Here is a 27,114-nt window from a genome sequence, read left to right as displayed (position 1 = left end):
CATATACACACTACTAAACATAAAACAGTTAAACAATAAGTTCCTACAGTACAGCACAGGGAACTATACTCAATATCTTGTAATAACCTATAATGGAAAAGAATCTAAAATATATATATATGTATACCTGAATCGCTTTGCTGTACACTTCAAACACAACATAGTAAATTAACTATACCTCAATTTTTAAAAAATACCAAATGCATAAAAGCCCTTTGAGTTCATAATACTCAGTATAAAAAAGGCCCCCATTCCCACAAAAAAAATAACACACAACTCATTGAACCTTCAGAAGTTATTACAACATCAACTCCTGATGCTGAAAATTGGCTCAGGTGAAGGAAGTAATTTGGTTGACTCCCATTTCTAACCCAGACCTCTCCCCTAAAATTAATCCAGATCTCAACATCTATCAGTCTGACTCCAATTACATGTTTAATAGGCATCTGAATATTATCATGTCCTAAAGAACGCTTAGTTTTGCTTCCAAACCTATTCCTCCCTCAGAATCCCCTCAGTCACTTAGATTGCTCTTTCCTATATCTCATATCCAATCTATCAAGAAAATCCCAAATCCAATCACTTTTATCATCTCCACAACTAGCCCTCTAGTCCTACTATCTTTTTTCTTTCTTCCACTCTTGCCCACTTCATTCGATTCTTTGCAAATCAGCTAGGGAGATCCTTTCAAACTGTTATTCTGATCATGTCAGTCCAGTGCTCAAAACTCTCTCGTGACTTCTACCTACACTTGAAATAAAATACTACGGTACCTTTATAATCTGGTTCCTGGATACCTTTCTGACTTCTTCCACTTTCCTGCTCATTACCAGCCTCTGATCAAACTGGTTTCCTTGCTTCATCTCAAAGATATCAAGCACACTCTCATCTCAGGCTCTCTGCATCTGTCATTCCCTCTACCCAGAAAGCTCAACTCGTAGATTCTCACATGGCTCACTCTCACTGAGGTCTCTGCCTACATGTCGCTTCCAAGAGGTCTTCCCGACCACCCTATCGACGGTAGTACCCCAGAGCCCATGGCCACTCACCATCTCCTTCCCTTGAGTAAACAGATACAGCCACCTGCCTCTCTATCACATATGTCTATTGGTTTACACTGTCTATTTGCTATGTAAGAGGGCAATGTTTATCTGTTTTGTTTAGAACAGTGCCTGGCACATAGTTGGTGTCAATAATTATTTGTTGAATGAATTAATAAATCTGAAATTGACATATATTTTTAAAGTATCAAGGTTCTCTCAGGTATAGAACACAAGCCCACGCTATCATATATCCTTTATTACAGAGACTCTATAATAAATAATATAAATAAATAATATAATAAAGTTTCTCTAGAATTTCTATGAAAGTTGAACAGTTATCTTCTTTCACCTCTTACTTTTCCAGACTGAAGATCCCCAAATCTCTACATCAGATTGCTATGGCAGCTTTACCCTCTAAAACCTTCATTAAAGTCTGAGAATCTCACTCTGTTTATTAGGAAGTGACTCATTGACAATTATGCCACAATCAAAGGGAAAGTTAATAGGCACTATCTCCTCACATTTCACATCAGGAATTCCTCACAGCTTAATGCAAGACTTTTAATTTAAGCAACTGCCACATCCTGTGCCAATGACACTGACAGTTGTAGAGAAATATGTTTGCAAGTAGCCAGGAAACAGAGCTTACATTCGATTTCCTTTCCTTTAAAATCTTAAATTTGAATTTTAAACACCTATGGTACAGGTAAAGCAAAACCAGACAACCAAACAAGGCAAGGGGGAGGGAAGGAACAGTATTTGCTCTTCAAACATTTTCTGAGCATCCTGACATGCTGGGAAGAAGGGTTGGTATTTTCAGTTGGCCCAATAAAGGTGAGCCTTCTGAGAATATGGTGTGCAATGGTACCTTCAAGGTTCAGTCCGTGAGGAGTAAAAGGGGAAGAGTATACCAAAAAGTATTCCTGGCCTAAAAAATAAAAATGTGAGGAATGTGAGGACAGTTTTCCCCAAGTTTGTGGGCGTGGATGATAGCTGGGATAGCTCTCGTGAAGGTTTTAGGTCCACCTTAAGTTGGTCAAATAATCAGTCTTAGGGACTAAGAATTTTGCAAAGGGCATCACAACTACTAAGCAAAGACAGATGCAAAGTTCTCATTCAAAGCTCCATTTTTAATATTCTTCTCTAAACACACAAAGTTCCAGAGCAGATTGGGCACAAACCAGAGAGAACTGGGTCCAAATTCTAGTTCCAGCACTAGATATATGACTTCAAGAAAACTATTTAAACTTTATGATTCTGCACCTCTCTCTGTAAGGTTAGGGTTGGCAGAGGTAAAAGTACCTATTTTAAGGACTTGTTATGAGGATTAAATAAGAGAAAGGGCGGAAATTGTTAGCACCAGATCTGGAACCCTATATGTGCTCAGTAACTCTTTGCTTCTTTCATCCTTTAATCTAACCATCTAGGATAAAAACATCAGCAGAGCTCTAATCCCACAGAATATTTTTGCTTTAAAAATTCTTCAAGTAATAAGATTGCCCCTCCCCAAGCTTCCTTGCCTCTCTGCAAAGATCCCTATCTTCCAGCAGGCACAATCTGGAGTTCATCAGGACTAATCTCACTGTGCCCTTTATCCTGTACATGTCGACAGCAGCCCGCCAGCAGCCCCAGATTCCCAGCTTACCCTTTAACACCCACATCTAATCCCCACAGGGGCTCTGCACTTTCCCTATTCTGTCACCCACCATCTCCCAGAAACCACCCCCCCCCCCAAATGTGCCCCCTAGAATTCACAGCACATGGTGAGCAAAATCTCATCCTCAATCCCATCTCTAAAGGGAATTCCTTTCAGAGGAGTCCTCTAAATATCCCTTCACCTATTTGCTGTAACCAATTTGAGGCCCATGCTTCTGAAGCAGCGAGGGGCTTTCCTCTGCAGTCCTGGGTTGCATCAAGCTTATAAGCAGGGGAGGTGTACTTCTTTCTTCCCATTGCCTCTCCCAGACCATCCCCCAATCCTTCCTTCCTAACCCCAGTTTAAATACTCCCACCATATAACTAGCACTCAGCACCCCGACTTGTTTCTATCACCTAATAACTCCAGATTCACATCTCCTCCCCACCATGTTTTAACTCCTGATTCACTGACATGCTCTCCAACCCAACTCCTACCTTAATGCTCAATATTTTCAATAATTTCAAACACCCAGGCCTCCCAATTAGTTGAACTTGCCTCTTCCAGTGATCTTTTCTCCATCCATTCTCGGTCACTCAGTCCCACGGTCAGACTCTAGACTTCTGCCATCACCAGTAACTGCAATACCTCCTTATTCTCAATTTCATGCATCTCACTTTTTGGCCACTACCTTCCAGCCTTCCTGCTCACTCCCTTCTATACCCCAACTTCAACAATCTTCAATCTCACTGAAATCAACAGCTCATTGAGCCTACCACCTTCTCACTGCCTGCTATTCCAATGTCCCTTCTTTGCCCCTTATCCAGATTAAACCTATAGTCAATCATTGTAATTGCTCCCCTGCATGTCCTTACCTACTCTGGGTTAATCAATGGCCAAGCCCTCAACCTTAGTCATAGCCAACACTTCCTGCTCCATGACAGCAGATAAGCAGCTGGCCTCAGTAGCTAGAAAACAAACAGCCACACTAACTGGTCTCGCTTTGAATTTCGTGACCACAAGCCCTCAGGTGGGACCTCAAGTGGGTCCAACCCAGCAGCCATGCTGTGTTCCTTTATCCATTCACTTCTAAATGAATATTTAGTATACTCTCCTCTCTCCTCAAACTGCCAATACCTCACCGGCATCCTCCCTCTCATCTATCTCCCAGAGAAAAACCAAGGAGATCAGAAGAAAACTTCCCCCAAATCCCACCACCACATCGATACAACACCTCTGGCCCATATAGTACCTTATCTTCCATTTTTCTAGCTCAGTATTTTTCAAACTTTCAAGTCTCAGGACCCCTTTACGTGTTTATGAATTATTGAGGATCCCAAAGGGCTTTTATTTATGTGGTTTGTATCTATCGTATTTACTGTGTGAGAAAAATTAAAACTGATAAATTCTTAAAACATTAATTCGTTAAAAAGTGAATAAGCCTATTACATGGTAATATAAATAACATATTTATATGAAAAATTACTATTTTTCTAAAACAAAAAAATGTAGTGAGAAAAAAGCAGTATTATGTCTTTGCAAATCTCTTAAATATCGGACTTCATGGAAGACAGCTGCATTCAATCTGCTGTAATATGTTTTTCTGGTTGAAGGATATGAAGGATTTCAGCCTCATACAGATTCACAGTTAGAAAAGGAAGGAGCATTTTAATAGCCTTTTTAGATACTTGTGGATATTCTACGATACAACACCAAATCCCAACAAGGGATAGTTTCTTAAAGATTAGCTGCAATGTGGAATCTGAAACTGTTTCAATGAACTTTTCCCACCTGGTTACATTAAAATCCATGGGTCTTGGGCTTCCCTGGTGGCGCAGCGGTTGAGAATCTGCCTGCCGGTGCGGGGGACACGGGTTCGGGCCCTGGTCCGGGAAGATCCCACATGCCGCGGAGCAACTGAGCCCGTGCGCCACAATTACTGAGCCTGCGCGTCTGGAGCCTGTGCTCCGCAACAGGAGAGGCCGCGATAGTGAGAGGCCCGCGCACCGCGATGAGGAGTGGCCCCCGCTTGCCGCAAACGGAGAGAGCCCTTGCGCAGAAGCGAAGATCCAACACAGCCATAAATAAATAAATAAATAAATAAAATTAAAAAAAAAAAATCCATGGGTCTATCTTGCACTTTGAATAGACCTTTGACTCATACATGATTCTCTAACACCATGTACTGGTCAACTGGAAAAGATGTTTCCCTGAGTTATGCAGATCTTCCAAACGTTGGCACATTGCATTACACTATAGTAAAAAACCACATTATTACTATCACCACTAATTACATCAGAAAAGGCTGTAAGTATCAGAAGGCTGTCACGTGAACATTTTAATTCTCTCAAAAAGTGTGTTCCATTTAAGAAATGACTAGCTCAGCGAGCACCTGAGTTGCTTTTCCTCTGACAACCACCACAGGAGAGTAACCAGCAGTCTTTATGGATGCTTCCCATTTAGTCACTCAGAATTTGTAAGTGACATGTATTCAAGGGTGAGATCTAATAAAAAATCAGTAATTTTTACTGCTTCTTCAAGGACACTCTGAAACAGAATTGGCATCATCGTGACTACCATGATTGTGAACACGTGCGGGTGAAGCATACGATGACCGCTCATACTGCCGGGCTTGGGGTCGCTGCTGAATTAACCAGCAGTTCTATAAACCGTGGCTTTTACGACCATCGGTTCAAATACAACAGGACAAAAAAAGGCAGATGATGTCTTAGTATCTTTATGTAAACACTATGGACCTCACGGACTCCTTAGAAAGGTCTCCGAGACCCCCAGGGGTCTACTGACCACACTTTGAGAGCAGCTCTTGTAGATGAACTTTCCATGTTACCACAAGAGGCCACCTCCCTCTCGGAATGTACCAGAATTTCCTCCTTTTCTCTCCTACACTGTCAATTCTCCACTCTCTGCAGTCATTCCCATCAGCATGCATTACACTGCCCTCTACCCATTTTAAAAAGACCCTCCCTTTCACCTCCCTTCCACCTCCAGCTATGGCCCATTTCTCACCTTCCCTTGAAAGCAAAACTCTCCAAATGAGGGCCTGGCTTGGTAAGTAGGAGAAGGGGGAAGAGAAGGAGGGCTATCCTTACATATGAATGAGGAGTGAAATCAGCACCTACTCACTAATCAATGCTTTCAGGAATTAAGAAGAAAAATAAACCCAGGCACCTGACACCCCTAAAGGTTTTCTAATATACCAGCGACATAATAGAAACCTTTTTAAGAATTCTTTTTAATTTACTCTGCACTGACAGCGTCTAGCCGCCACATTGCACGCACCCCCCCTATGATTTCAGACATCAAATATTAACACAAAGTGAGTAATGCAAAAAGAAAGGGGGTTAATCAGACACTTTGAGAGAAAGAAAAAAATGACACTGATTCAACGAGAGCTGCTAATGAGGCTTTTTGTTTTGGTAGGTTAATTTGGGAGTCTGATGACTAAGAAGAAAATTTAAGCTTCTCAGGTGACTGCTGTTGATTAGTACCAATTTTTTTTTTTAATTAAAGAAATGCCTTTGCTTAATTCTACGGTTTATGAATTGCAGGCGTTTATCTGAAATGTGTCCACCCGAGTAGTGTAGAAAACTTTCCTCATTAGCAAACTGAAAGACCTCCTCTTATTGATTCTGGACTGTATTTGACAGATGATGAGCATTTCAGACTGTGAACTGCTGATGTAAATACATTACCCTAATACTCTGTAACCATTGCCAATTGTAAACCTCATTAACTCCCAGCATGCGGCCAAGGCCTGGATTTCATCGCCACAGCCTCGCAAAGTGAGAACAGGCATATAAAAATGCTTTTATCATCAACAACATTATTATATCCTCCTTCACCTTGTGAAGTATTTAAAGGAGCTTTTTTTTTTCCTTCTCAGAAAGATAAATAGTGAACATAGGAAAGGCAGAGAACACACTTTATATAGCCACACATTTTAAAACCTGAGATTTTTTTTTTTTATCTTTTTTTCTTTGACACCCTTATTCCTCATGCCTCAAAATGGGAATTGTCCCAGGATTGATTCTCTGTACTCTGAAGAGAAAAGGCTTATTTGTGGATGACGATTACATTATCATTTTGATTCAACAAGGAATAGGGGCTGACAAGGTGTTAAGTTGGATGCGTCAGCTTGTCACTGGGAAATCAGGATTTCGCTTTTGTGTATGATTGAAATTTTTCATAATTAAAATGTCCGAGAAAAAGAACAAAGAAATCAGGATTTCTGAAATTCCCTTTTTCAAAAGAAGAACCAACTTTTGTTCTTGCGTGGAGTGCAAAGAGGTTCCACCCTTGAGATGGAGAATAGAAATCCTAGCAAACAAATTAGACACCAGAGCTGCCCAGGGCCCACCCCACACAGACGGGTCAGACCTGTAACAGGCAGAGAGCATCCTGAGCCCAAGAGGCCAGTGAGCCAATACCTCCGGCTGATTCAGGCCATGCTTAGTCTTCCCAAGTGAGGCCAGGTACTAGTCAAATAGCTTTTGAGCCCCAGCCTCTCTAATGAGACTTCAGTTAATGAACAAAAACTAGAAACATGTTGGCAAAGCTCAAAGGGACACACACACAATTTATTCTTCCCTTGCTCTTAGTAGATAGCTATGTGAACGATGTATTAAAATTGCAGTTAAAAAAGCTTCATTCCCATTTTAAACCAAAACATAATGACAACCAAACGTAAAAGATATCTCAAAAATTATACACACAAACCCAACAACAAGGGGAGAATACACACTGTCTCGCTAAGGTAAGAGGGTCTGAGTGGGAGGAGCTCTGAGAAACCCACTTCCTCCCCTTCTCTCCCTCCTCCGAGGCGCGGAAATCCCTCCTCACCCAGAGGTCCACCTACAAAAGGCTTCCAGGCCCGGGCACCCTCCAGGAACTTCACAAACTGATTAAACTCATCATTAAATCTATTAAAACAGTGGAATGCAGGGAAATCTAAACACAACAGGCTATTTATTAGAAGGGAGAGTGAGAACTGGTGAAATCAAAGAATATTAACAGCAAGGATCATGTTTAACAGAGGCAGATCATGCCAATCCCCAGACTCACACGATCCTTCGATGGCTCTCCATTGCTCTTATGACAAAGACCCCCAATCCTTAATATGAAGGACAAGTTCCCACACAGTCTGGCCACGGCCTACCACCAACCCCCGCCCCCCGTGCCCTGCACTTTCCATGCTCCAGGCCTGCCAGCCTCTGCATTTCAGAATGTGACTTTGCAGCCACTGTTCCCCCTGTCTACAATGTTGTCCTCTGTCCCCCCACCTCTTGTCACCTTCCCAACTCCCATGGCTCAAATGTCACTCAGTGGAAGTCTTTCCTGACCTCCCGGTTGGCATGAAGCCCCCTTTGCTATCTCTCACACCATGTCTCTCCTACATAGCACCCATCACAACATCAGTTCACATTTATTTGTGGTTCTCTGATGAACACCTGTCTGCCCCACTAAATTAGAAGCACCAAGCAGGCAAGCACTCTTTTTCCCACTCAACATGGTATCCTGCACATACAGAACGGTGCCAGGCACAGAGATGAGGTTCTCAAATAGCTGCTGGATGACTGAGTGGACAGGCCTCCACAAGATGCTCCCAGCGTGGAAGGCTGACCAAGCCACAGCCTCATGAGTCATTAAATTAGTGTCAAGAGGGCTCCAGAAAAACAAGGTCTCTTTGCCAACAAGCCCGTAAGTTCATGCAGTGCACAGGTGTTTTAACTTCCATGCTAAAGCTCAGCCCAACCCTAAACAGAGCTGAAGCCTTCCAGAAAGGGCCATGCCCTCAAGGAGACAGTCTACAGCAGGGGTCTCTGCCTGGAAAATGCCTGGTTCTAGCCAAAAGCTACTATTGAAAAAAAATGCTCCCTTTCGGTATTAGGCTGGCTGGTCTCTGTCCCCCCAAAATTCTTTGCAACTACAGGCCTTCTCATTTCCCAAAGAAGATATCTATGTGAGGGTACTCAATTCCTAGGGCTGCTACAATCACTGACCACAAAGTGGGCGGCTCAGCACAGCAGGAATTCGTCCTGTCACAGTTCTGGGGACCAGACATCTGAAATCAAGGTGTCAGCAGAGCCACGCTCCGTCCAAAGGGAGATTCTTTAGGGAAGAATCATTCCTTGCCTCTTCCAGCTTCTGGTGGCCCCAGGTGTTCCCTGGCTCGTGACCCCATCACTCTAATCTCTGTCTCTGTGGTCACAATGCCTCCTGCCCCTGCCAGTGATGTGTCCTAATCTCTTCATCTCAAGATCCTCAATTTAACCACATCTGCAAAGACACTTTTTCCACAAGGTCACATTTCCAAATTCCAGGGATTATGATATCTTGGTATCTTCAGGTGGCCATAATTGAGCCTCCAACAATGAGTAACCTAAAATTTGAACCAGAGCTTCCATCTCCCAACACTCCTGGGCTTTCATAACATAAGGGGGGCAAAAACTTCTTAGTACATTTACCTAAGTTTAGTCAACAAACTGATGCAAAACAGAGGCCAGATATTGGACTAGACACTGGAGATAGTAAAATATGCAGGACCTGGACCTTGGACTCAAGAAACCACAGCTGGGGGACCAGTACTTAACTAAAAATGAGTATTTCAAGTCACCATGACATCTGGGCCAGCACAGCTGTCATTATTTTTAAATCCTAAAGTTGTCAATTTACAGATAGCTTTTTAAATTTTAATAAAGTTGTGCACTAAAATCCCTCTGGCCAGTCAAGCTAGGTGATCACACCTCAAGAGAGCCCGACCAGATTAATGGCACGCCCTCCAGCACCTCCTCATTGTTTGTTCAGCGTGTGCGTCGTGCTTTTGTGGGCCATTGTGTGGCTTCTGTCATGTAATTTTTTCAAGGAACAGTAGTTGATTTGGGAGGATGATGTGTGACTTGTGGAAAGGGAAAGGAAGGGGAAATGAGGACATTCACCATTTTACACTGAGAAAAGATGTATGATTATATCTATTTTTGAAGTAAATACTGTGGAGCTGTGTGTCAGGGTTAGGGAAAATAGCACAGGAACATCTGCATAGGTCTTAAACAGTGGTCCTATGCTACTAACTCGGTCAGCTTAAATACCGGAGACAAGTTCTTCAATTTCTCAGTCCTTTTGGCAAGAATTATCACAATACATATGGTGAGCTATAAAATATTTCTACCCTTAGACCCAGGAATCCCTCTCTTAGTTCTTTCTAAGGAAGTATTTAAACAGAAGGGAAAAATGTCATATACATGAAGATATTCACTCCAATACCATCTATTATAGAAAAGTAGAAACTGAAATAACTCTATAAGGGCATGATTTCATAAAGTATGGTAATATTAATCTGTTAGAAAATGATGAAGTTATTTACACTGTTCATATGAACAGCATATGGAAAAATGAAAATTGATACAGTCGAAAAGATTATAAAAGAGAATTACAATTAAAATGAATTCAAATTATGAAAAACATTGATGCAGGTTAACAAATTATGGAAGATACTAAAAAATTCAAAATATTTGTGGCAAGCTGAGAAGGTTGTGCGTGATGGTTTTCCCTTTTCCCTGAGCTATGCACTGTCAATACTTCAAAAAAAAAAAAAAAAAGAAAGAAAGAAAAGTTAGTCATAGGGCAAAGGATTGAGACCATTTAAGATTTTCTCTGTCACAGTAAAATGTTAAGATTTAAGATAACAAAAAATCAGAAAGAAAATGTCAAGTTAAAGAGGATTGTGAGATTATGAGAGAAGAGGCAGCTCAGAACAGTGGAAAGGCCTAGGACTAGAGCCAGACAAGCCTGGGCATCTTTTGGTAGCAAACTGCTTGATCCCTCAGTTCTCATCTGGGAAATCAGGAAAAGAAAGCCAACGTTTCAGATCTGTTATAAACTCTTGAAAAAACATACATGTTATGTTACTTTATATATGTTAAATGCATGTTACATTGTTGACGTCTAATGAATTTAAGCCTCTATTTTTGAAGACTATATGTAAAAAGAAATAGGAAAAGCATGTGTGTTAATGGGGGTGGGATGGAAAGGAAGCAAAATACATTACAAGATACTACAATTATACAAAATTAATGCATCTAGGAACCAAAATGTTCACGGAAAGAAAGAGGTACAAAATAGAAGAGAAGGAAAACTCCTGTAATGTTAAATTTAAATAGGAAATATCATTATGAACTTTTTAAAAGTATATTTCCCAGCTCTTTCCACTGAAAAGTTACCCTGGTAACAATTAGCCAGTGCCTAGCTCCTTGTTTCCAAGCACCAGTCCCAAACGAAAGGAACCAGGACTTCTTTGAGAAAAGAGTACTTTCCTGGTCAGAAGCAGGACAAATCCAAAGCGAGCCTGGAACATCTTATTTACCAAAAGCAAAGAGCACTCAAAGGCTGAGGGTACAAGCCAGCTTAAAGGGACTCCCAGTGACCTCACTGGGACAATGTGAACAACTCAGAGAACACAGTAATAGATTATAATGCACTGAATTTAAAATAAAGAATTCTATGAGTTTATACTGACATAAAAAATTAAGAGAGAAAGAAAAGGGAGTGGAGGGAAGAAAGCTTTTCTTTACCAAAGAATGGTAGACAATAAATAGAGGACAAATAAAGAGTTAGAAAAATCACTACTTTTCAAACATCAATGTAATAACTGACTCAGAAAAGGATCACCATGGATGCCAAAACGACTGGGTGAAAGGCTGCTTGGGAAACAGGATACCCATGGTGTCAGCAATGCTGGGACGAGGTACCTCCTGAGGAGATACAATAGGTAGTAGAATCTCTCCTAACCTGCACCCCAAAATCTATCATGAATCCAAGTCATGAGGAAACAATCAGACAAGTCCAGAATGCGGGACCTTCAACGAAATAACAGGGCCTGGGTTTTAAGTCAATTTCATGAAAGAACAATAAAAGGCAAGGCTCTGTTCTAGATTAAAAGATATACAACAACTAAATACAAGAACTTTGATTAGATCCTGGATTTAAAAAACAAAAGGCAATAAGCCATTTGAGGTGGGGAGTGAGGGGAGAGATCTAGTACATTTTTAAATAGACTGGATATTATATATTTCACATCATTGTTAATCCTCCTAAGTATGATAATGGTAAGAAGAATGTTCTTATTCTTAGAAGATAAACACTGAAGTATCCTGATGCCTGCAATTTATAGTTAAATGGTCCAGCCAAAAGAGGAAATGTGTGTGCATGTGTAGAAAGTGTATGTGTAAAAAAAAAAAAAAAAAAAAAAAAAGGCACACCAGTGTTAAAAATGTTAAGTCAATCTAGATGAAAGGTATCTATTGGGCATTCACTGAATTCTTTCAATTTCCTGTAGCTTAAAGAATTTAACTATCAAATAAGAAAAAAATGATCTTAAACATTGAGTCTGATAATTCATATTGCATGTGAGCTTGGTCACACTTCTTCTGAATCTTGTAAGCACAGAGGATGTGTAAGCAACCAAATTTTCCTCAAAAAAAAAAAAAATGTTTGCTAGAATAAATCTATGTTCTGTCTAGCTTTAGCCTGAATGGACTACTGTGAAATATACCTCTGCCTCACCCTGCACCTCCCCAGAGAGGTCCTGTGAGGGAAGGAAGACCTGCTCATATATGACATTTTCCTATCAAGCAAAGAATCCCACCTTGGGGAGGTAGAAAACAGAAATAACCCAAGTAACTGCTACTGGAACAAACAGAGACAGTATAATCCAGCAATCTGCCAGCATATTACAAGACGTATAACTGCCAATTTCCTCCCCACTCCCTCCCCATCTGCAAGACTTTCACTTTAGAGGAGGTTACTTCCATGCATGATGGAACAACAGGTGCATAAGCAAGAAAAGGAAGGTGCTGGTAAAACTGAGAGCATTCGCACTGCAGCACTGGAGTTTACTTTGGTTGCATCTCAAACCCATGCATGTGGGAAAATCAGACACAGGACCGACAGAGAACGTTCAGAGCTAAAGAACACCACCCCAGAATGGCAGGTGGCTAATCTATCAAAGGGGGTGCTGGCACATGGCAAGGCCAGACAGCTGGATCTTCTACAGTTTATACAGAGAAGGCTACTTCTTATATATTATACTTGGTTATTAGGGGACACTGGCGGTCATATTACCAATATTTCGGAGCCCAAAATTCTGCACTTAATGGTAAAAGCCAACTGCATTCTTATACAACTTAGGAATGACTCATTTTTAAAAATGTAAACAGAAAAGACTGGTAAGGGAAAAAAAATCCAAAGGCATTTTGCAAAGTGTCCTATTTAATTTTAGATGGTCCAGTGTCTCTCTTCCAGCTTGGGCAGAATGCCCTTCTTGGGGATTTGGAATCATTATTCTGTCTGTTAGATTTAGAACATTTAATCATATGTGACATTTAAAAGTTACTTGAGCAGAGAGAAAGACTGTAGAAAAGTTATGTTCACAGAGCTATGTTTTACATTTACTCACAATTTTTACAGTGGCCTTCAAAAGTACCAGTGTACTACATACACTTGAGTACATCTTCACACCATTCAACTACAAGAGTCGTGAAACTATAAATAGTTGTTTAAACTATGTCAAGAAATACACATATAGAATCCCCAACTGTGATAAGAACACTAAAGGAAATGTTAAGGGTATTATTTCTAAAATAACGTATTAATTGTAATAGGGAGAGAAAATGCTCTTAAGAGATGGGAAGGTAAACACTGACTTCCTAATCATTAAAGCAATAGAAAGCTGTTTCAAACAGAAAACAATTAAATGAGATAATTAAGAATAAACATACCCATCTTTGGTCTGATCCACCACACCACTTAAAAGTTCCACAGTCTTTGGATTAGGCTGGCTTCCTCCAAAAATATTCAAATATCGAATGACGAAGTCATTGGGAGACATGAAAAATTCACCATTTTTTTCAATGTTTGCATACTGTTCAAAAAAAGAGAGAAAATATATTTTGTTCTCAAAAGTATATAACCAATATGTGAAAAAGCTGAGAATATTCAATGGATAAAATATCAGACATGACAATATACTCTTCGCAAGGACAGTTATTTCCCATCGCTCCAAATAAAAAGCAAAACCCCATTAAGTTTGCCGAGTTTTATTTTTATACCAGCGGTTCTCAGCTGCAGGCAGCTTAGCCTGACTGTCCAGCTTACAAACACCAATGTCCCCAATAGCCAAGCACAATGCACAAGGACGAGCCTTCTCTGTACGTTACCTGACTTCCTGGGGTGCAGTTCTCTAGCTCTGAGCTGCCTCTGTTTTCACGTTTCCCCACAGGGGACATGTGGCAGTGTCTGGTGACAATTCTGATTGTCATAACTTGGGGGGAGAGGCAGAAACAGAAACTGGCATCTACTTGGTACAGGCCAGGGATGCCGCTAAATACCCACAACGCACAGGACGATCCTCCACCCCAATAACAGAGACACCCAGCCAACTGTCGACAGCGCTGAGCTTGAGAAACCCAGGTTTACAGAAATTTGGAAGGACAAATTTTGTCTTGTTCTTTAGCAAGAACACGTAGCTTTAAAAAAAAAAAAAAAAAAAAAAGTAGAATTCTGAAATCATGAATGAAAACAATCCAATTCTTTTGCCCCCTTTCCTGTTTCAAAGGCAACAATGCTAAAAAAAAAAAAAAAAAAAAAAAGGATGACAAACAGGATAAGCTGGAGAGCAACCTGTTCACAGCAGGGCTGCTGTGAGATTTTATGGAAGCAGGTAGGAAATGCTGCTGTGGTTAGTGTCCTCTCCATCTAGAGCAGAAATGGTCAACAAGAATAAGGTGGTGGGATTTCCCTGGCGGTCCAGTGGTTAAGACTCCACACTTCCACTGCAGGGGACACAGGTTCAATCCCCGGTCAGGGAAGTTCCACGTGCTGCACAGTGTGGCCAAAAAAACCAAAAGAATAAGGTGGCACGTGATGCTTTTTCACAGCGTTCCCCCAGGTCTTGCCTGCAAGACGTTCCAGTTCACATAAGGGGAACCTGCTCATTTCTGTTCTGTGGAGGACCGGGGGCTGTGGGAACTGCTGAGAAACAACATGGGCATCACACATATTCCTATGGGGCAGGAGAGGGCCTCTTGATCCTTGGGATCAAACAGTGATTTGCAGGGTGGAGAGATGAGGACCATGAACTATAAGAAGAGAGCTAGTTGGGTGACAGGAGCCACAGTGATGGGAGAGCACAGTGAACAGAGGCGCAATGATAGCATCTCTGTTCCCTCTGTAACTGCAGTTAATCCCAATTAAAACTGTTTTAAAAAGTCACTTGTTGGGGCTTCCTTGGTGGTGCAGTGGTTAAGAATCCGCCTGCCAATGCAGGGGACACGGGTTCGATCCCTGGTCCGGGAAGACCCCACATGCAACGGAGCAACTAAGCCCGTGCGCCACAACTACTGAGCCTGAGCTCTAGAGCCTGAGAGCCACAATTACTGAGCCCATGTGCCACAACTGCTGAAGCCCACATGCCTAGAGCCCATGCTCCACAAGAAGAGAAGCCACCGCAATGAGAAGCCCGCGCGCCACAACTAGAGAAAACCCACGCACAGCAACGAAGACCCAACGCAGCCAAAAATAAGCAAATAAAAAAATTAATTAATTAAAAAAAAAAGTCACTTGTCATTTCTACATTTCAGTCATTCCAATGTGGGATAAGCTCTTGGTTAGATACTCAGTTACGGGCTTTAGAGTCTGTCGGGCCTGGGCTGCAGAGAGCTCTGCTTCTGCCTCTGCATCTAACCACCTGTAGGGCCTCAGGTAAGTAACTAAAGCTTTCTGGGCCTCCGGCTCCTCACCTGTAAAATGGGGATAGCAACACTACCTGCTCTTAAGGTTGATACTAGAAATAAATGAACAATCATGTAACACACTTAGCACAATGCCCTATACACAACAGGTATTTTATATATGTTCTAGATTATTGGTTTTTGTTTAACATTTTTTAGCACTGTACAAAAGAAAAGCTCAAAGATGGCCCACTAATCTTACTATTCTTCAGTTAGCAATGAATTTGGCTTTTTGCAAACGTAGAAGGATTATACTTTGATTTTCCTAACTGAGGCAAAACAAGACTGAAATATAAAGGAAATGTCACTGTTAATTACAGCAATCCTATGATTTAGAATTATACCTATGTTTGCTTATAGTAGTGAATAATTCATTTATTTAAAAACACAGTTTAACTCTTCTCCCATCAGTAGACATTAGATTATTACTGGATTATCTCCAGTTCGGGGTATTTTTTTTAAAAAGCTAAGGTAACCAGCTTTGTATGTAACATTTGTCCAAATTCCTGGCAACTTTCAAAGGCTAGACTCTGGGAAGAGAAATTGTTGAGTCAAAGGAGAGCATCGTTAAGGTTCTTGATACTTATTAACACACTGCTCTCCAGAAAGATTGTATCAATTACAGTCTCACCAACAGTGTGAGAACATAGCCTTTTCCCCCTCTGTCTATCATACTTGTTGTAAATATTATTCGCGTTTAATATTTTTATATAATTGAGTCTGTAGATTTTTATCTCCTTTGCAATCTCCTCCATTACTTCTAAGTTTAGAAACTAGTTCTTCCTCATCTCAAGACTAAATATTCACCCACGTTTTCTCTTAGCTTTTCTTGAATACGTTTTATCTTTTACCTTTAGGTTTCAGTACATTATTGGTACTTTGTTTTTCTATGTGGTCTGAAGAAAGGATCCTCCACCTTGAGTCTTTTCTACTTACTCTCTTGGTTGTCCTAGGATCATACATCAAATCATTCTCTCTTCCCCCATTTAGGATGTAATGTTTACCACATACTAAATTATCATATGGTCACCAGGGAAAGGCTTGGCAAGCAAGTCCATCTTCAGTACCACTTCTGATCAGTCATCAATGGCTTCCTAAGGTCAAGATGTACTCTGACCAAACTCCATGGGAGAATGCCAGGATGGGATGACAGCTCCTGTTATCACTGAAGCAGGAAATGTTTCAGGTCTATCCTAGGCATTGACCTGTCTACTCTTGCAAGATTACATGCATCTTAATTGCTATAACTAGAGGGAAAACTCTGCCAGGACAGGACTTTTTTCCTTTCTCACTGCTATATCCTTAAGTTCCAGACTGTTGCCTGGCAGATAGTGAAGCATGTTCAATAAATATCTGCCAAATGAATGTGAACTTACTTACAAAACAGAAATAGAGTCATGGATGTCGAAAACAAACTTATGATTACCAAGTGGGGAACGGGGGGAGGGATAAATTGGGAGACTGGGATTGACATATACACACTATTACATATAAAACAGATGACTAATAAGGACCTACTGTATAGCACAGGGAACTCTACTCAGTACTCTGTAATGACCCACATGGCAAAAGAATCTAAAAAAAGAGTGGATATATGTATATGTATAACTGATTCACTTTGCTGTACACCTGCAACTAACACAACATTGTAAATCAACTATACTCCAATAAAAATAAAACAAAACATTGCATTACTTTTCTCTTGCAAGTCTTCTTGGCCATAATCACTCTTTGATTTTCCCCAAATGATCTTTAGAATCACTGTCAAGCTACCGACCCCTTAAAAAATTCCACCGAAACCGGAAAATAAAACTACAGTGCGATACCACTACTCATACACAAGATAATTAAAAAGAAATAACCAATGTTTGCAAAATGTGAAGCAAATGCAACTGGTGAAGCACTTTAGAAAACTGCTTGGCAATATCTACTATAACTGAACATACACGTAAGCAGAGACCCAGCAATTTCACACCAAAAAACAAAAAAAACCCATGCTTTAGCATTTTAATGTTCACAGCAATATTATTTTGGTAAGTATGTTATTTGTCATTTTGTTACCTGTTTTCTGGCTGTTTTGTATTATAGTTGTTCTCCGTTCTTTTCTTCTTCTTTTAGTCTTGTCCCTTGTTGTTTGATGATTTTCTTTAGTGATATATTTCTGTTCCCTTCTCTCTAGTTTTTGCATATCTACTGTAGGTTTTTTGATTTGTGGTTACCATGGAGTTCATATATGTTGACCTATATCTACTTGTTTTCAACTGATTAAGTCAGGTAAGTTCAAACACATTCTAAAAGATCTACATTTTCTATTCCTCCTTGCCACATTTTGTTTTTGAGGTCATATTTTACATCTTCATGACTATCTCTTAACTGTTTATTGTAGTTTAGTTAATTTTACAATTTTTGGCTTCTAGCCTTTATACTAGCTTATTTAAGTGGCTGATCTACAGCCTTTACTATATACTTGCCTTTACCAGTGGGATTTTTCCCTTCCTATAATTTCTTATTGGAGCTTTTTCTTTTTCACTTAAAGGAGACCCTTTAATGCTTCTTGTAAGGTCAGCTTAGTACTGATGAACTCTTTTCGTTTTTGCTTGTCCGAGCAGCTCTTTATTTCTCCTTCAATTTTGAATGATAATCTTGCTGGGTAGAGTATCCCAGGTTGTAAGTTCTTCCCTTTCGGCACTTTAAATATATCATGCCACTCCCTTCTGGCCTGCAAAGTTTCTGCAGAAAAATCAGCTGACAGCCTTATGGCAGTTCCCTTGTATGTGACTTTGTTTTTCTCTTGCTGCGTTTAAAATTCTCTATCTTTACCTTTTGCCGTTTTAAGTATGTGTCTTGGTGTGGGTCTCTTTGGGTTCATCTTGTTTGGAACCCCCTGTGCTTCCTGTACCTGGATATCTGGGAAGTTTTCAGCCATAATTTCATCAAATACCCTCTCTACTCCTTTCTCTTTTCTCCTTCTGGGACCCCTAAAATGCGAATGTTAGTACACCTGATGTTGTCCCAGAAGTTCCTTAAACTATCCTCACTTTTTACAGTGTTTTACTTTTTGCTCTTCTTATTGGGCAATGTCCATTACTCTGTCTTCCAGATCACTTATATGTTCTATATCACCTCATCTCTTGTTAATTCCCTCCAGTGTATTTTTTTTTCATTTCAGTTATTGTATTCTCCAGTGCTGGCTGGTTCTTTTTTTATATTTTCTAGTTCTTTATTAAAATTCTCACTGTGTTCATCTATTCTTTTCCCCAGTTAAGATTCTTAGTACTAATGCTTTGAATTCTTTATCAAGTAAATTACTTATCTCTCTTTCATTAGTCTTTTTTTCAGGTTTTTTTTTCCTTGTTCTTTCATTTGAAACATTTTCCTCTGTCTTCTCATTTTGTTTAACTTTCTCTGTCTCTATGAAATTAGGTGAAACAATTACCTCTCCTGGCCTTGAAGGCGTGTCCTTGGAGCATCCATATGCAGTCTGCACGTGCCCAGAGGCTTTGGTGGGAGAGATAGATTTGATGTGAGCACGGGCTGCGTCTTCTCCAGGGTGTACTGGCAGCTACCGCCTTGGTAGGAGGTGGAGCTGGAGTTGGAGAGGCTAGAGCCAGAGCCATGTGCAAGCCAGGGCTTCTCTGCTCAGTGGCCATCACAGCTCTATTGGGGTTGGGAGCTGGGTTTCTCTTGGGTATGACAGCAGTCTCTGCCTTGGTTTGGGACATGGTCAGGGCCTGAAGGCTTTAGGGCTGCATTTCTGTGCGGGTTTCACTTTTTCCCCCATGTGTGTACCTTGGTTAGAGGCTGGATTGGGGCCAGAGGGGTTGGATCAGGGCCACAGCGCTAAGCTGGTCCCACCCCACAGCAGCACTATTTTGAACAGTGAAGAAATGGAAAATAACTCAAATGTCAACAGCAGAAAGTTTAAATGAACTGTGGTATATTCACACAATGGAATAAACTAATACCAACTACACACGACAACATGGATGAATCTTACAAATAAAGCAAGAGTGAAAGAAACTAGACACAAGAATACATATTGTATTATTCTATTTATATAAAGTTGAAAACCAGGCAAACTAATATATGGTGACAGAAGTCAGACAACTAGTTACTCTTGGAAGGAGCGGGTATTAACTAGAAAGGGCATCAGAGGGCTTCGGAGGTGCTGGGCACACGGGTGTACTCACTTTGCGAACATTCATGGAGCTGTACATTTATGATCTGTGCACTTCATTTAACCCTCAATAAATAGTTTACATTGGGCTTCCCTGGTGGCGCAGTGGTTGAGAATCTGCCTGCTAATGCAGGGGACACGGGTTCGAGCCCTGGTCTGGGAAGATCCCACATGCCGCAGAGCAACTAGGCCCGTGAGCCACAACTACTGAGCCTGCGCGTCTGGAGCCTGTGCTCTGCAACAAGAGAGGCCGCGATAGTGACAGGCCCGCGCACCGCGATGAAGAGTGGCCCCCGCTTGCCGCAACTAGAGAAAGCCCTCGCACAGAAACGAAGACCCAACACAGCCAAAAATAAATTAATTAAAATAAATTTAAAAAAATACCTTGGCTAGTTTAACAAACCACAGTACCAATTACCTGGCAATTCATATCTTTAAAAAAAAAATAGTTTACATTTAAAAATCTCAGATATTTTATCTGCCTCATTTTTTTAGAGGTGATAAATCATCTCCTAAATGTAAGAACATGTTAATTTGGACACAAAGAACACAGTTTTCTGCAGTTTTAAAAACCAGCTCAGCACCAAGGCTGGGGTGGTCTGCCTGTGATTAAAGTAAACATGTCAAAGGTTTTCCTTAGACTGATGGACAGAGGGTCCCTGTCTGGGGAGTGGACTATACCTTACACCTACCACATCTTTGAAATGTCATTTAATCCTTCTTTGGTAATACATTTTACAAATGACCTGAAGCTTCTCTTCCTTACAATTTTTGGAAGTTTTAATATGATTAAACATATATACTTATAAAATGGGAAGGCTTTTAGGATTCCTTGCACAACCTAGTAAAATACTAATTGTGATGGTTAATTTTATGTGTCAACTTGGCCAACAGGTGCCCAGATTAATCACTGTTTCTGGGTGTGTCTGTGAAGGTGTTTCTGGATGAGACTGGCATTTCAATCTGTGGCCTCAGTAAAGTGGATTTTCCTCCCCAATACGGATGGGCTTCATCCAATCCGCTGGGGACCGAATAGAATAAAAGGTGGAGGAAAGAAAAATTCACACCTTTTTTCCTTCCCCACTGCTTGAGCTGGGACCTATCTTCTCTGGCCCTCAGGCTGGGATTTACATCATCAGCTCCCCTGGTTCTCAGGCCTTCACACTGGGACTGAATTACCACACAGGTTTTCCTGGGTCTCCAGCCTGCAGACAGTATATCATGGGACTTCTCAGCCTCTACAATGGATGGTGTGAGCCAATTCCTCATAATAAATCTCATTAGATAGATAAATAGCTAGAGCTAGAGATGGAGATATCTCCTACTGGTCGTTTCTCTGGAGAGCCCTGACTAATAAACCAGCTGTCAACATGAAGACTAATAAACCAGCTGTCAACATGAAGACCACCACACCCAATGAATACAGTAGCAAAGGAAAGGAATGTGTCACTACACTGTATGCTCAAAGGCCAGGGGGCCTAACTGGCCTGTCCACCACTGGTGGAACAAAATAGTCTATCAACTGTGAACACACCAGAACCATAATCATCCAGCCACCCGTTTTTGCCACAAATCATTCACATCCGAGGGCTGAAGGGCAAATCCTCCTTGACTGTTTTCGAGCCACTGAGAAATGCTGTACACACCTCATCACTACGTCTGACCATTCTTCACCCTGATTCCCTGTTATAGGGGTGGAATAAAGTATAATTAAGAATTTCCATATGGATCAAGTATTTTATGTTATTAAGGAATTACTATTAATTTTATTAAGTGCACAGTGATATATATTATGGCCATGAGGGAAACTGTTATTATTTGGAGCTGTATGCCAATGTATTTCGGCTGAATCATGGTGACAGCTAACTTACACTGAAATATGTCATTAAATATATATATGTGAAACTATATGACAAATATTAATTTAAATTAAGTGGTGGTTATGTGGGTGTTTACTGTACTACTCTATTTTCTGTATATTTGTAAATTATAACAAAAAATTTTAAATACAATTATCACAAAGTTAATACAGAAAAATATATTACTGTTGATAAAAATTTAAAAGAAGATACAATTTTTCAACTAACAAGTTGGCAGAAAGGTTTTTTATTGCTGCTGCTGTATTTTTTTCAATAATCTGAGTTGACATCGTAATGTGGAGAAATGAAAACTTCCATACTCCCAAAAACGTGTACTGACACAATCTTCTTGAAAGGCAGTGTGCCAAGAACCAAAAGCCTTAAAGTGTTGTAAACCCACTCTTTAATCCAAAGATGCCACTTCTATGAATTTATCTTAAGAAAATGCTAGCTATACGCAAAAATGTAGTTTTAAGGGTATTCATTACAGTGTTGTTATAATAGAGCAGAGAAGACAACTAAACATCCAGTAATAGGGAGTGGCTAGATAAATTATGGTAAAACAGCCATATACAGTAATATGATAGCAATAAAAATAATGCAGAAATGCTTTCAATTATCGGAAAAGGTATTCATAACATCTTAGGTGAGGGAAAAAATGGATACAAAACAGTATTTTTCCTCCTGTTAAGGAAAATAATTATATTCATACACAGAGACAAAGAAACAGGGAGAGGGAAATGGATACATGTATATATAAACATATAGACATAAATATAGATGGGTCACAAGTTACATTTCTTTATACACAACTGCCTTTTAAATTTTCAAAAAATAGAAACTGTTTTACCATAAGAAAAAAGTTTTTCAAAGAAGGAATTATTTTTTCCAATTTTGCCTACGAACATTTTTTAAAGTATATATTATGCTTTTGTTGACAAAGAATACAAGATCAGTCATTTCAATCAAATGGTCCTTCAAAATGTCTTTAACTTGCCCATTCTCCATTCTCCCTGCTACCAAAACCCTCATCAAGTTATTAGGGTCTCACATCAGAATTACATCCATAGCTGCCTAACCCATGGTCTTGCTGCACCAATCAAATCTCAGACCCACACTCCATGTCGCTGGATAACTCAGAAAACCTTCAATGGCTTCCTATTGCTTAGCAGAAATAGCAAACTCCCAATTCTCTTTCTAATTTTGTCACCCACACTCTGTAATACTTGGCAGACTCCTTGGCACAGAGTTGAATTTAAATAAACATTTGAAGAATGAGCAGGAATCCTTCAATCTGGAGGCTGTTTGCTCCCAAACCCACCTCCAGGCCTTCCCTCCAATGTAGTCCTGTTTCCCAGAAGCCTCAGCTGCCCTCCTCAGTGCCTTCCAGCTCCCACGCGATCCCGGGGCTCCTCAAGTTCCCTCTCCAAGGCGCTTTCTCTGACCTCTCCCCGCCACAGGGACTGCTCCCTCCTCCCATTTCCTGTGGCATTTGCTTTAACCACACAAGTGACCCTTGACTGTGCTGACTTAAGATTTTTTTACCTTCTGCATGCCTGTAAATCTGGTCTCCTTTTTCTGCACATCCCACTCACTGCAAATTTCCATGGGGTTTTATTTAAACTGTAAGCACTCAAATACACACCTGTTTAACATGAAGCAGCACGGAAAGTGTTAGGCAGAGGAAAACCCCATGTCAACGTTTAGGTTAGAAACAAAACTGACTACACCTAGACCTCAACTTCTACATCCAGACAAAACATTACCCGCCACATATCACTAGAAAAGCCTGCATAAAGACATTCAAACACCTTAGGCTGGGGATGCTTTATGCCAAGTTCCACCTTGCCTACCATTCTAGTACCATTGCCTAAGACCCTATGCTGCAGGCCACTGCCACACCTGGCGCTCTTAGAGCTCTTTGCTTTGGTCATGCTATTTCCTTTGCCTGGAACGGTCTTCCTTTGCTCTACAACCCTCCTCCAGCTTCTCCATCTGATAAATACCAGCTCAAATATCACCACCTGCCGCAACTTTTAATGACCCTCTCTAGGAAGATGTAATTAGCCCCACATCATCTCCCTGCTAATTAATGCTATATAACGCAGATCAACCATATTATTTTTTTACACTTCAACACACACACAGTGAGAGAGTTAAGGGCAGGAGCCATGATTTATGCATCTTTATATCCCCAACACCTGACACTGTACTTAACATACAGTAAGCGGCTTCAAAAAATGAAGTGGAATTGATTTTAACTCTTTTCAAAATACTAAAATAAGCCAGAATTGGGCCCATTTTAGCCCTCCAGGACCCCTCTCTCCTTATCTGTTTTGGTTCTGCTAGCTCTCTCTGTTCTTCACAGCTGCCACTCCCCTGTTACCAGCACATCTGGTCCAAAGGGTGCAGTGAAGCTTCTCTCCACCTCCCCTAAGCTACAGAAGAATCATCTAACTAGTTTAGCAGAGAGAAGGCTGGGATATTTATAAATAAGGAAAGTCAGGAAAGAGTCATAGAAAGTCAGCAAAGCAGTCAGGTTTACAGCATGCTCACTGCTGATCCAAGCTTAACTGAAAAGCCCAGCCCCAGCAGAGACACGCCTGGTCCAGCCCCCAGGCGCCTCGCTCCCTATTCTTCCCCCATAACAGCGTCTGCGGCAGAGAGTAAACAAGAGATCCTCAGCATGCGGAGCCAAGGTGGATTTGTGTTGGTACCACACTACCCAAGCCTGATGAGATCACCCGAACCTCTGCCAGATCCACAATCCCTTCCAGAAACTGCTGACCACTGTTTTCTTCGGGGACAGTTGCCCCACATCATCCTCTCGGACTCTAAGTCATACGGAACTCTCACTCAAAAGCCACGTAGTCCCAGCCACGCCAAGGGAAGACAGCACTCCCCTATCTGGTCCCAAAGATTCCAGCCCAGCCTTCAGGCCCACTGACACAGAAGCCCCACAGGTGGCTCTCCAGAACTCTGTATGGACTGCCACCCTCCTTGGGTCTACCTGATCAACCTCATTTGTCTCCAGTAAAGACGTGCCTGCTACTGAGATGTGGCAGCTGGAAAAGATACGTTGTTCCAAAGCAGAATCTTAACCCAGCCTCACCAGCCACCACGTGCCATCAAAAGGTGGGCACGGCTTTTACATGGAGCCTTTGCACTGGATCACATCAAAAGCAGTAAGTATCCAAGATGCACCACCTACTGAGACACTCTAAGTTGTTCCCATTTCCTGTCAGAAGGATGCCCACAGCTATTGCTGGTTTAGAAAACGGAAGTACACAGATCCTGAGTTCAAGGAATGATTATGACTTGGCCAGCTAGAGTTAACAAGTTTTATGCATCTCTCTAGGTTCTTTAGCAACCTACTCACGTGCTCTTCTGCAAGTGGTCTTCCAGAATTACATCATAAGAGTAGACCTTAAATACACACCTTTAAAATGTCTATGGTTCACTCATACACACCTCAGCCCAATCATGGGGGGCCCAACGTGCACAGCAACAAACACTAGTCTAGGTGAGAAAGAAATGTGTTTCTGTTTTCTGGACTTTCACTATCCAGAATTCTTTTCCACCTTAGAATCTCTACACTGTATTGACCTTTCTGGGCAAAAAACAAATTTATAAAGAATTCTGCTTTCTTATACATAATACAATCCACCTTACAAATTTTTTTTCTCATATTTTGCTCATATTTTTAACCATTTTCTCTTGGAGTCTGTCTCTTTTTTTGAATTATTTAATTTCAAGCATTTACTGAATCAATATCTTATGCATATCACGTGCATATCTAATGCATATCACTTTCAAATAAGTTTTTCATTGAATCTTTACAAATTTTTATGACATTATGAAAATGTTCATACATCAATATATACAAAGTAGACTGAATAGTATAATAAACCCAATATTCCATTTCCCAATTGCAAAAATTATCCTCATACTGCCCACTTACTTCTCCTACACCTCACCAAAACTGGGTTATTTAAAAGCAAATCTCAGCTATCATAATCTCATCTGCAAATACTTCAGTGTACATCTCTAAAAGAAAAAGACTCTATAGTTCCCATATTCGGAATACCATTACCTGGCCTAAAAAATCAATTAGTAACAATTCTTTAATATCAAATAATCCTATCAGTATTCAAATTCCTTGATTCCTCAATTTTTTAATAGTGACACAGTTTGATGAGGAAAGTGATGCTCACAGAATTAATAACTTCCTAAGCCATATATGTGATACACAGCAGTATAATAAGTTTCTCACTTGAAGGCTTGATCCTCTTTATATATAGCACAGCTACCTTTTCATCATGTTTAGAAAAGGTCCACATATATATTTTTTTAAATTTTCTTTACAAAAGCGGCTTTTTCTTTCTTTTTTTAGTACTTCATTGCCAGTTAAATAACCTTAAAAGTGGTCCAGTGTTTGGGACCTGAGGTAGGCTTTTATTAGAGTATTAATCACTCAGTGCCTAATATCACAAAGTAGGTGCAAGCATAAGAAACTACGGAAATAAACTTGTGTGGTGTCTGTTGGGATGTAGTATCTACTATGACTCATACTGGGGCCTCCTCAAGGGCACCACAGTTGAAGTCAAATGATATGATGAAGATGATGATGATGACAGCAATAACAATCTCTAAGGAGAGACAAGGCTAGTCCCCTTTGGATGAAAGAAGGATTACTAAGATATTTACAAAGAGCTTGAAACTTCTTAGGAGGAAAAGCATTAGTATCATCAAACTGCACAAGTCAATCCTGGAAAGGTAAATGGGTTGTGAGACTACATCCCCCGGCAACTCTGTTTCAATACCTAATACCATGTGAGACAAAAGAAAGTAAAATATAAACCATGCGGCCATCACAAACAGTCACCTACAAGGATCTGTCTGATACATTTTAAAAAATAGATATAACTGTAAAGGATCTCTTTTATAAGTCTTAAGATACTTCAGGGGATTTTTTAAAAATATAACAATGAAATTAAGAGCTGCTCAAAAATAATCTTCAAAGTTACAGAACACAAATCAAACAAAAAACACAACAGATTCCTTTATACTGACCTTCAAAAATATTGTTCTAAGTTCGGCTGGATCTGCTCTCTTGGTTAAAGCCACCTATAAATAAATATAAAAATGTTTATATTATTAGAACAAAGCTGAGAAATCAAGCTAGCAGACTGAAAGAAAATAAACTCCAGGTTAGAAATCACTGGATTTCATTTTTACACTTAAGGCACTAAATTTCCCCAGTGCATAAACTACTCTCTGGATTTTAAATTAGACTCCTTATATGTGGCTTCTAGAATGATAACATTCCGTGCAAGAAACCAGTAAAGCTCCTAATATGTAGTGTTTAATATATACCATTTTTTCCCCAAAATGAATAAGAAAAAAAGAAAAGTTGAAACAGATTTGTAACCACCTGGCATTTTAAACTACACTCCAGAGTGACCCACACCTTTCATGGGCGAATATTAAAGTACAACTTGTTCGTTAACGATGCAAGAGAACACAGTTCTTAGAGAAGTTAGTGAGTAAGGCAAACAATATTAACAGAAGGGAATTACTTCCCACAGTTCCACAA

At 40.4% G+C, this 27,114-nt stretch overlaps 1 protein-coding gene across 1 annotated transcript in view; it reads right to left on the bottom strand.

Moving 5' to 3' along the window:
• The window catches only part of SLC25A13 (solute carrier family 25 member 13), a 209,976-nt gene that overhangs the window by 150,700 nt on the left and 32,162 nt on the right, over positions 1–27,114 (bottom strand). Inside the window, 2 exon segments of the mRNA XM_082398331.1 lie at positions 13,473–13,615; positions 26,592–26,645. Of these exon segments, the coding sequence (XP_082254457.1) occupies positions 13,473–13,615; positions 26,592–26,645 (197 nt within the window).

Source organism: Balaenoptera borealis (assembly GCF_965194805.1).
Source record: "Balaenoptera borealis genome assembly, chromosome: 7".
NCBI classification, from domain to species: Eukaryota; Metazoa; Chordata; class Mammalia; order Artiodactyla; family Balaenopteridae; genus Balaenoptera; species Balaenoptera borealis.
This window is presented reverse-complemented; position numbering and strand designations above follow the sequence as displayed.